Source organism: Pelmatolapia mariae, linkage group LG15 (genome assembly GCF_036321145.2).
Source record: "Pelmatolapia mariae isolate MD_Pm_ZW linkage group LG15, Pm_UMD_F_2, whole genome shotgun sequence".
NCBI lineage: Eukaryota > Metazoa > Chordata > Actinopteri > Cichliformes > Cichlidae > Pelmatolapia > Pelmatolapia mariae.
Genome location: NC_086240.1, coordinates 11,124,075 through 11,135,768, shown reverse-complemented (window position 1 = coordinate 11,135,768; position 11,694 = coordinate 11,124,075). Strand labels below are relative to the sequence as shown.

Sequence of the window (11,694 nt, the reverse complement as noted above, 5' to 3'; positions counted from 1 at the left end):
TGTGGTTTTTCACTCCATTAAATTACATTCAAACCCTTAGGATACAGATTTTTTTTTCAGGAATGTTGGACATGCATTTTTACTCCATTTACATATTATCGAAAAAAGCCCTTGAACTGAGAGTGACAGAGCAGACTTGGCAATATCCAAAATCAAAAATGCCTCGCATTTGTAGAAAAGCAAAAGTCGTCTTGTTCTAGTTCTTACAAAAAAAAAAAAAGTGTGGTAAAATTTAGACTTTTTTTTATAAAGATAGCAACAATAGTTCAGTCAAATCATGTCTAATGTATAAAAAACACCAAATCACAGCACTTGACAGTAAAGATGTACTCTTTCTTGGATATACATTTTTTTTTAATAAATTGAAAAATTTTGATATTAAAGACACTGAAGGTCAAACATATAAAACAAATGTTTCACGTGAGTCAAGATTGCAACAGTGGTTGGTAACAACAGGCTCAGATAAACATCACACCGACTGAGTGGATGCTCTACCCATCTCACAAAAGAATTCTGGGCACCATGGTGGCTCATTCCTCCTATAAATGTAAACCCCTTCTAGACTGTAAATTTGTTTTTGTTTAAAAAAAAAAAAAAAAAAAGCACAAAAACCCAGACAAGCTAGGCCGATCCAGCATTTTACAGATCTTAAAAAGTTTCAAGCATCTAGAGGGGAAGATCAGCGCAGGAGTAGAAAGAGAGAGGCGCGAAATACAGTATACCGATAAAAATAGTTTTTTTACAGTGCACATTGATTGCAAACAGTCGTTTCTGATATTGAGAAGGTTTGCATGGTGAAACTCGCCGTTCGTGCTGAGAGATGTCAAAGGTTGAGCCTGTGCCTCGCAAGCTGTTGTGAGAAGTCAAACTGATTTTTTTATTTTTTTATTTTATTTTTCTGGAAGTTGATCTCACAGAGCCCAAGTGAAACAGGAGCTGTGACCAGTGACTTTGAGAGATATGCCAAGTGTTGATGGTGAAGATGTGGCAGGTCGGTTACTCACAAGGCACATTTTGTACATTTGATTGTCTGGTTTTCGCATGATTTGTAAAGACTCGCACCGCTGGTGTGAGGACGCACGAGGCACATGGCTTTAGTCCAACCTCCCCACACACAGGCATCAAACACGCAACTGAATGCACCTCAACAATGAGAAGAAAAGGACTGTACACACTGAGATAGCATTTATACAGTAGCACTGGGCAAATATACATAAAATAAATTAGAATAAATTATCTCTCTCTCAAAAAAACTAAAGGAAACTTTTCTTGTTAAGCACAGGGAGTAGTTAATGAAAGACAGCAAGAAGCTTTGGACTGAAGACCAAAAAAAAAGTGTCATGGCTATCTGAATTGGCTCAGCGTTCAGTGTTTGCAGGAAACGTTTAATTCAAAGACAAAAACCTGACAATCTGAAACACACTTACAGGCTGATGTTGAGTTAAAACTGCTTTGGAGAATGTTTAAAGAAAACCAAGTTTGCTTGTTCGGTGTTGAGTATGACATCAATCAAGATTAACTGGCATCGAGTGAGTTCTTGGCACCATGTCCTCACTCAAAAAAAGTTTTTAGCACAACGCAAGTGTCACAGAATTAACTACTCCCTGAAGGAAAAAAAAATGAAAGAAAAAAAAAATCTGACAGTGTCTTCAAAAATCTATATCATGAATCTGCAACAGACTGAGAAAATACAGCAAATGAGTCCTTTTAACTTCATATTTAAAGTCCTTAAAGACTTCATTGACAGAACAGTGGTTGCATTGCTGTAAAATGTGTCACTAAAGTAGCAGGTGTCACGTGAGGATGTGTAGCACTTGCCCTGCCCCTAGATGCGTCTCTCGCGCTACTAAAAATGGTTCTTAAACTGTACAGAAGCTGTTCCTACTAAGTGAAGCTGAATGTACCACTGACAGAGATATAATGCGTATTAGCACATCAGGTGCAGCTGGAGTGAAATAAAATAAAAATGCATCTCTTTAACGTAACCCCAAAATGTTTCTGTAACAAAGAAGTTTGCAAAGCGGCATGTTCAGGGGAAGTCTGACTGCAAATACTGCTCATTATTGACAGCTGAAAACTTAAAGACGGTTACTGTGTCCACTGGCTTGAATATTGCTCACTCTTTAAAATACTCCCAAAGCAATGGAGCAAAGAGTAAAAACTCAGATTGTCAACCCAGCCAGAGAAATACAACCTGGAATCCTTCTTTTTTTTTGGGGGGGGGGGGGGGGGGGGGGGATGATGATTTTTTTTCCCCAAAGCTTCTCAGTTGTCTGATTGTTTCCGTTTCCCTGATCGTAATCCCACGAGTGAGATTTGTTTGACTTTGTTTGTGCTCATTTGGTTTCGACACGCATCACAAACAGAAATCGTAATCACCGTCACTATGTCAGGTCTTGAAATATTTTCTAGTACACCTAAATTCAAGTATACATGCGTTACAAAAACAGTGTCTGAATCTGCACAGTTTTTGTCGTCACCTCCAGCTTGAGTGGTACTCAGGCGTGTAACGATACCGTTCTGCACGTGTTCCTTCAGCATGAAAGTTCTTCGGTTTGGTGTGCTCTCTGATGTTTGTCTGCACACTTTTCAAGCAAGCTGCACTCAACACTGCACTGCGTTTAGTCCAGTAGCTACAGCATGCTAACATGGTTAGCCTTGAAATGTGGCCAAGCACTGTGGCAATATTATTATGCATGTTCAATGTTGTGTTAACTCTCACTACATGTTAAGTTTGTGTTGCACAGCCAATCAACTGGTGTTTTCTCAAATTCAATAGCTCTGTCAAATGAAACTGCACTGTTGCCTTTCATGATTTGTTTAAATGAATGATGATCAATCAATCTGTGTCTCCAACACCAAGTTTCTGTGTACCGTTACGCCCCTCGTGGTACTCGAGATGCAGATGATGTCAGTGAAAGACAGGTTTTTATAGCATCCTATATCTACAGTGGAAGCTGGTAAAATATGAATCTGAGCTGACCGACATCGCAGTGATAAATTGCCACAATGTCACAACAACCTTTTTTTAAAAAAAAAAAAATTAGCCGATGTGGAACACTAAAAGGATGAGAAGTTATTTTGGGAGGATAAACAAAAATGTGCCTTGAGTCCTCAAGGTTGAAAGTCAGTATCTTTAGCACACAGAAATGTCCACGTCCACAGTCTGTCACCATCATAGTGGCCTAATCTTAAATGTAATCATTTTTTAATGATTTACTTGATGCAAAAGACTATGTGCTGTGGCAGGAGAGAATAAGGCATTCCCTGGACTGATGGAGGTCCTTCAAGACTTTAAACACCAAATAAAAGAGCAGTTTACTGTACAAAATAGGTAATCTTACAAATATTTCGAAAATATCTCTTCAAACAGAATGGCTTCTTCTCGGAGAGGCAAAAAACAAACAAACAAACAAAAGCAAGAAAAAAATTGATCAGTCTCCGTCCAGCGGTGACCAGTGTCTTCTTCATCTCATCGTTTTCTACTAGAAAACAAAAATCCAAACCCGTGTTCCATCTTACAGTGCCGTCCAGTCCAGTCCCTCATTTCCATTCGGAAAGTAAGGGGCTGAGGCGAGGGCCAGGAAGAAGTCCCTTCATCTGTGCTCCCCTCTCAGATGGGGGATGACAGCCTCTCTTGGAAACAAAAAGCCAAACAGGGCCATGGTAAGGCGCATCCAGAAAGGCAGGTTTTGTCTGTGGTGCCTCATAAACTGCAAGGGGACAGACAAAAGAAAAGACATGTTGTCAGCCTCAACAAGAGCCGGGCGTATAAAAGCTTCCTGTCATATCAGAATCACAACACTCGTCAGTTGTGAAAGTCAATACACACACACACACACACACACACTGATTTCAATTGAAAAGGTTTCTGAGGTAAAGCATTGTGAACTGTGGTAAACCCTGTGAGATGAAACCATATGACCAACTAGACTGGATGTTTCCACAACATTAGCTTGTGTCGAGAAAACCTGTCTGTCACACGCATACCAAAGTGCCTTCAATCCCCACCCCCCCAGGAAGTCTCATTCTCCTAACAGAAAATATTTATAATGATTTACTTGGTTTCAAGCGAAAAAGTTGATTGAAATATTAAAAGGTTTTAGCTCCCAGGATCTGACAATCATCCCAGCAGCATTACTTCATCTGCCTCTCAAAGGTTTTAGTTGTCCCTCTAATTAAATATTGCACTGCTGACTTCAATACAAGGAGCTCTAAGTGAAATGCTTTCAAAGAAAGCGTGGCTGCAGCTCAGCACAGCTTTCCTTTAATAGCGCAGTCAGCAAAAAAAAAAAGAAGAAAAAAAAAGATAGAAGCAAATTATCAAAACAAAGCAAAGCAAAAATGAAACCGTTCCCTCATATTAAGCTACCGTCTCATTTTCACCCTCATTTTCCATTGGGGTGCTCGTGCCTTGTGGGCTACAGACAGATGAAGGGGCTCTTGCTGCATCCTGAAATCTCCTGTCTCCACCTCCTCGTCTCTAATCCTGCACTGCTCCCTCTGGCATCCTGAACAGGCGCGCTCAGACCTTGCAGCCTGTTGCATAAGCATTCTTGTTGGGCAAACCCCCCTCCCCCCTGCGCTCTCTTCACCAAGGTCTCTACCAGGCTAGCAATCAGAGCCGGCCACAGGCTATTTGATGCAGAACTAGCAGACTGAGCTGAACCAGCACTGCTAAATGTAACCCTAATTGTCCTTAATTGCCTTAATTTTACACTGCTGAGCTTATTTAAACACTACCCTTGTGTTTCACATGAAGCTCATCTTTATGCATTCACTCTTGTTGGTAGTGAGGAAAATTGTGTGTTTTGTTAGCCACTTTTAGGGACAATATCCGCGCTCACCTCCCCTTTTCTTCAGTGTAACAAAGGGTTAATTTTTACCCCCTAAGTAACACCTGAGCATTTAAGCAGCCAGCCACCAAAGTAGTCAAAATTGATGGACAAGACTCAAACCACAAACACAGCGTGCCTCACACTAACAAAAAACCCACACACTGGCCCACACTGGCAACTTCTGCTTGGAGAAGCAAGTGAAAAAGTCTAACAATAGCAGCAGAGATGGTACAGACAAGTGATTGGATATCATACAGGAGCACTTTTGATTATTCCCCCTTTGGAATATTCCTACAACAGCAGTATCTGATCCTGTATGATGAAACCATCTCCAGCGCAGACAGCAGACAGAAAAAGAAAAAAAAAAAAAGTCTCTTATCTCTGTGTCACAGAGTTACAAACGCAAACCAAAACACACGGAGAAAACACACACGCCGAGGCAGGCAGCGGGACAACTGAGGTATTGTGGGTAGCCGTCATGTTACTGGCTGTGTCTATAAGTGTGTGAGTCAGACTCTATTTTTAGATGAGCATATAAACAGCCGACCGAGTCTACCCAGACACAGACTTGCTGCTAACTCCCATTTGTGACGGTCTCACCTGTCCTTTCTCAAACCTTACACCAAACTCAAAACCGTATACAGCTTTTCTTTTCATCAGAATGCTTCTCCAAATGCATTAGCCACACCTTGCTGGCAGAGCAAATCCTCATGGCAGCAGATAAGAAACTTGCCTGTCCCAGTTTATTTGTACTTATTAACTAAGCCCATGGGCAGTCCAGTAACTGCTTTGCAAATATTGATGCACAATTAAGTGCTTATCTTGAACTACACGACATGTGTTCACGGACGAGCTTTCCAACTTGAGCCTTGTGCTTGGGAATTTTTTTCCATTATAAAGAACTTATTAGGAAATACACCCTAAAGAGTCCTACTTTCAGGTAACCTTACAAGTAACAAAGCTGATTTTTTTTATAGACAATAAAGAAATTTAGTCACTCCCGCATGAGGTTTCAGTGTTTCAGAAGATAGTTTATGGTCAGAGGCTTCTCTAACAATAAACAAAAACACTGAAATGGGTTGTTTATATAGATATCTATTTATAATCTCCTTCTTGGTTTTGTTCCTTTCGTGAAGTTGCTAAATCACGGCTTAATAATGATTTAAGAGTTTTCGTTTTCTTCGAGAAAGTGTCTGAATGACTGTTCGGGCTATTTTTAGCCGATGTGGGCTGCAGTAATTTAAGCTGGCAAAACTTCTCCCTTTTACCCAAAGAGCAAGCCACAAATTGGCACAACTTAGCTGTAATTAGTGTCTCTAATCAAGGACACATGTATAAAATAAAAAAAAACAAAAAAAAGGTAACACAATATAGTCTGAGTTCTAGCAGCTGTTTAGAACCGCTGTTCCCTGCTGCCGCTAGATCTCACTGGCACGCACAAACTGTGGTTCAACAACCTAATTGAGCATTTAGATATTATCCACTTCTTCTTTTGTGTAATGTAAGTTAAATGATGTTCAGAGTGTCTCTACAAGTTATGCCTGGAAATGGATTTGAGTTCCCGGTGTTTGAAGGTAAGGGTTGCTGTGGATCTGCTTCGCCACTCGGGAGCGAGCCTTACCAGTTCAACGTGATCCTGTTGGAACTTGTCTCCAATTTCCCGTAGTTTACGACCAACTTGCACCTCAACACTCAGCTCCTCGGGTCTCTCTGCCACGCTGTCAATGTCTTCCCCTCTGTCCTCTTCCTCCTCCTCCTCCTCTTCAATATCTCCCCGGTCTTCCATGGGCTCAAAGTGAACGGGAAAATGCAAACGCAATCCGGCGTAGCCTAAAAGGAAAACATCAAGCTTCTTAACACTTGAGTTGTTGCTAGGTTTTTTAAAAATGATGAGAAGTTGTGGTCAGTGTTACTGCCAAGATCCCTACATAAGTAATATAAGCAGTGTTCGATTTGAGTAGGTAGTAGTTTCAGTTCAGTAAAACTGCTAATGTTTTGCTTATGAAGTTAAACTAGGCAGTTAAAAAAAAAGAAAAAAAAGAAACTGTTTGAAACCGAGGCTTACTATCTTGTTTACTATCAGCGGCCTCAAACACAGTTGTGTCTGACTCGTCTACGCATATATACAATATAAATATGATGCTATAATAGTCTGTAAAACTGAAACAGGTTTTTATCAGATCGTCTCGTGACTGGGCAAATTACAAAGTACATGAAGTACAAGTGAAGAGTTCACAATCAAGAAAAGTGAGCAAGAGTGACGGCAGGTGGAAAACACCTTATTAAATCAACAAGATCCTCAGCGATCCGCCGCCTCTTTCTGGGCCGTGTCACTGAGTTTACTCACTGCCTGACAGCACGTTTTCCTACAGTCATGCCACTTGAAGAAAAACAAATTTTTTTTAATGTTATCATGTGTGCAGAACGCTGTGAAATTTCGCCTCACAGAACAACGCAATATCTTTAAGAAACACTGTGTGGAGCGATGGCATAAAGCCAAGTGCATGACATCCATTACATTGAATGACAAGGTAATAACAGTCAGTGGTGTTTATGCATTGATGACTTTAAGGCGGAACAATAGGCACCTCTCAAGCACTGATACCGAGTCAACAAGCAAACAACATTCTACTTCAGCGTCTATTTAATTCATTTATCATGATGTCATACTGATTTGATTAGACGTTGGAAAAAACTATTGGATTAAAACTGAGGCACATATTAACACTGGTATGTCGCTTTACATGCTTTACAATTATTGTTGTCTATTTTTATCTTTTAAAGAAATGATCATTTAAAATCCAAAGTAAAACAAAACTGGATCTTCTGTAATAACCATTGATCAAATTCAGATTAATTTTTTTCTTCGCATTATGTCACAAGCATATGCCTAATACTGTACTGAAGACAGTTACATAGAGAGTTCCTCTTATGAATATTATAGCACAAAGGGATCTCACAGAACTGATTTCTAGGCTTATCTGTTTTGCAGTGGTATTTTTAAATGGCATTTTGTTTGTCTCATGCTCCAAGATTTGGATCTCCTCATACAGCACCCCCGACGAGAAACCCAAGAGATAAAATAAACTGCTTGTAGTCAGAAGTTAAACCGCATGTTTCTAAAGCTACAAGCCCGCATAACCTTCAACAGGCTCACCCCCTCCTTACCGTGAAACGGTAGGCAAGGCTGCCGTTGTAAGCTGCAGGGCAGCGTGTTGACGCTGTTGTTGCTGTGGCTCTGCGACGTGGACATGGCGGCGGTGACGGCGGCGAGGGCCTGTCCGGCTGCGATCTGTGCGACTCGGTCTTCGTGTTTGACACCCCTAAAGGGAGTTCCCCACAGTTGCGAGATGGGCTGTGACATATCCTCCTCCTCATCATCCATCCGACGCCTCAGCGGTAAACTTCCTGCAGAGAAAGAAGAAAGGTACATCAAACTTTTCGAATGAGATCACCGACATTTGTGCGCACAAGTGTTTTGCTAGTGTAAATGCAAAATGTTTCTGCAGGATTAGGTTTGACTCTTGGCTATGTTTACGAGCTATGGCGTGCAGGTAATTTGGGTGTGATTTGTTTTAAAACAAAAACAAAAATTGCCAAATATCCCACTGCTGTCAGTGGCAACTTTGCCCTCTGGCAGATGGGCATGCATTGCACCCTATCTGTATTAAATGGAAATAAATAATTAGTCATTATAATCTGCATTAAGAGGCTTATGTTGCATGTGGTAATACTGAAAACAAACAAGCAGAGATGGCTCGGTCAGAAGAAAAGACCGATCTGTAAATGTATGTGTAAAAGAAAAATAAACATACAACCGCCAACTGTATAACCTTGTTTTTATTGCAGTGATGATTAATAAGAGGAAACAAATGTATGGAAATATCCTATATAGGGGGACCCAGTGGGCGGCTAAAAACGTTACACCAGAGCTGCTACCCTCCTGCAGCACATTTTGCCAAGCTGTTCCTCACAATATGCCAAATTGTAATTGAGTGCCAAAAGATCCACAGGAGAGGCTTTTTCCCCCACCCCTCTCCCTCAGAATTACTTTAATCTGAAGAGTGTGCCTCACAGAAGAGCACTGTCAGGGAATTCTACTCCTCCACATTAAGACCTTTACTCCATGTTCCAGCTCACTCAACCACTGGATAGCCGTCTGTCCACACCGTTAACCTGCGCTGCACAGTGGGCAGAGCGTGAGGCAGACCACAGTGAAACCGCTGTTCAGGGTAGACTGTTTTGCGCCACATACAGTGAGTGAGATAACGAGTTTCACTCCATCCTCAAATGTGCCTCCTGAACACATACGCTCACGCTCTCTTCCTTGTTGGCCACACGCCAGTCTGAACTACTGTTATATCATTTTGTCAAGGGTGGCTGTGTTTTCCCTTTGTTGTGTAAGTGGAGACAAACAGGCTGAGTTTTTGTATGCAAAAAGTTGAAACTGGATACACTGGTATTGTGTTTACCGAGCGAGGCGGCCGCAGTCATATATCTCTCTTTGTATGATGTCATATCACATGGAGTCAAACAAGGAAACTGCATCTTTAACTGGTGTGGAAAAACACTGTCACTTTGTCTCATCCTTTGAATCCGATTGTTTACTGGCAGAGGAAAGCAGAATTATTGACCAACACCCCCCCCCCCCCCCCACCCCCCAAAGGAAAAAAAACATTTAACTGTGAAATTAGTCAATTCACTTGTGCTTTAATACAGTTAAAAACTGCTCAAATCTGTGCCAACATCTCCTCTGGGCCAGTTAAGCAGTACATTAATTAATGTTATGCAAGCAGCAAGTTTCACTGAGCTCAAATGGGCGCTTGTGTGTCAACTGCATTACAAGCCCTGTCTTGAATTTCCACTGGCAGTCATCATGAGGGCTGGCAGCATTACCATACTGTCAGACACATAAAAAAATAAAAACAAAACCCCAAACATAGACAGGGAAATACACAGACTACAGGCAGACCCACACAAACACACACACAAACACACACTGCCTGGGGGCTGCAGGGAGGCCTGGCAGCCACCACAGTGCTGGTCAAAAGTCTCAAAGCTCCAGTAGAAAGTGGCTCCCTCTGCTGCACCATCTGTGCACGGGCTCTGCTCAATGCAAAGCTGGGACTTGAGGAGCATGCACACTGAACTCGACTGCTATGCGACCTGCTGTTTTCATGCAACTAGGAGTGCTGGATGCGTGGTCCGGTTAAAATAAAACCTATTAAAATGGGGAAAAAAATAGGAAAAGAGTAGTCTGGTGTTTATTTTTTATTTATTTAACGATCTACTTTTTTCATTTTTTGTAGTTTTTCTGGTGATCTAGGTTTGGTTTTGTCATGTGGAAGTTAACACCTGGGGTGCAAGTGCGATAACACTGCACAAAAATAATCGACTTTAACCGACATTTACGTCAAGGAGGTTCAGATCGACCGCAAGGACTCGACAGAGGACCGCCGGCGATCTACTGCGATGTATCCACATCAGAAGGACCATATTCCGGGCAGCTCAGAGCGTAAACACGCCGAGCTCGAGCGCTTGCGTGTTTACGCATCTAGAAACTCGCAACCATCGCATCTCCTACCATAAGAAGCTTGTCAAAACATCACGCACAAAACGACCATTGACAAACGCAGATAAAGTTGACTTTAAATCAATGCATTTTTGTTATGTAAATCAGTTAGCGACAACTTACTTTAGTCTTTAGTCTTACTTTAGTCTTAAAAAAAAGAAAAGAAAACCGAAAGCACATGACAGCTAACTAGCTGTATTAAATAATAAACCAGGACCGCGTTTATTTGTATTCCTACTATGGCTCCAATTATCCGGCGCTGACAAAATAAAAGCTTCAAAACAAACTTGAAAAGCGTCTAAAGAGACACCAGTCACGGTGCCTTACACACAAAACCACTTACTTTTAGCGTCCGCAGTCATTAGCCGGTGATAAACCTGCGCTAAATTACCTGCAATATACGAACAATAACGCCTGTGGCTTGTCAAACACCGGGAGCAACCAGGAGCCCGGGACGTGCGGAAAGCACGCGCGAGAGGTGACGAATTCAACCTGTCACTGTCCCCTCTTCACCGAGTCCGTTAAAGAAAACAAGACAAGGAAGTCTGGCTAGCATAGAGAGACGGACAGAAACACATGTAGAAGCGCTCTCTGCCACACGCCAGCCACCTGACAGGACCGCTCCTCCCGTCCCTGCCCGGGCATGCCCGAGCTGCCCGCACATTTGTTGATAAACTCCCACAAACGGGCGGCACGCGACAGCTCAGCGCGCGCAGATAGACTCGTTCTCCAAATCAGAACAACCCGGCGTTACACTCACCGCCAATATATGCGTTTTCCGTTGTGATCGGTGGTATCTTGACAACTTGCCGTTATCTTGTTTCCTACAGATTGCGGTGATGAGCCTCGGTACCTTCCTCGCATTACAACTACTCATGAATGTTTGCTGACTAGAGTGAGGGGTTGTTTTTTTCTGTGTCAAAAAAAAAAAAAAAAAAAAAGACGGGGAGAAGGGGGGCGGATCCGCCCCCGGACCCGCCCCTTCTTAATAATGTGAAAGGACCAGAGTCAGCCTGTTTATGCAAACATAATACATCGAGAGGATATGCTTTAGATATCACTTTTTAGCGTGTGAGTAGTGGTAAAGAAGCATTACATTTTAATCAAGTCCAAGTAGTAACGGCCGCCTCAAGTAAATTATTTATTTATTTTTTGTTGTTTGGTTTTCGATTCGTTATACCTGATACAGACTAGTGCATTTCTGACATAAACTCATATTATAAGCTATATGCAAAATCTCAGGAGGAAAAGGCACATGAATGAAGCCTTTTGAGTTACTTCAGT

The 11,694-nt window shown here is 41.8% G+C and overlaps 1 protein-coding gene across 2 annotated transcripts; it reads right to left on the bottom strand.

The window, feature by feature from the left end:
• Positions 1 to 587: 587 nt before the first annotated feature.
• On the bottom strand, positions 588 to 11,286 carry LOC134643274 (uncharacterized). 2 transcript variants are annotated; one of them, XM_063495559.1, is made up of 4 exons: positions 11,171 to 11,286; positions 8,007 to 8,246; positions 6,460 to 6,668; positions 588 to 3,713 (listed from the first exon to the last, which is right to left on the bottom strand). In XM_063495559.1, the coding sequence occupies exons 2-4, from the start codon at positions 8,221 to 8,223 to the stop codon at positions 3,597 to 3,599; spliced, it is 543 nt and encodes a 180-aa protein (XP_063351629.1). In that variant the 5' UTR covers positions 8,224 to 8,246; positions 11,171 to 11,286; the 3' UTR covers positions 588 to 3,596. The 2 variants fall into 2 exon arrangements, with proteins under 2 accessions (XP_063351629.1, XP_063351628.1); XM_063495558.1 differs by lacking the exon at positions 11,171 to 11,286 and adding an exon at positions 9,311 to 9,402.
• Between the last annotated feature and the right edge of the window lie 408 nt (positions 11,287 to 11,694).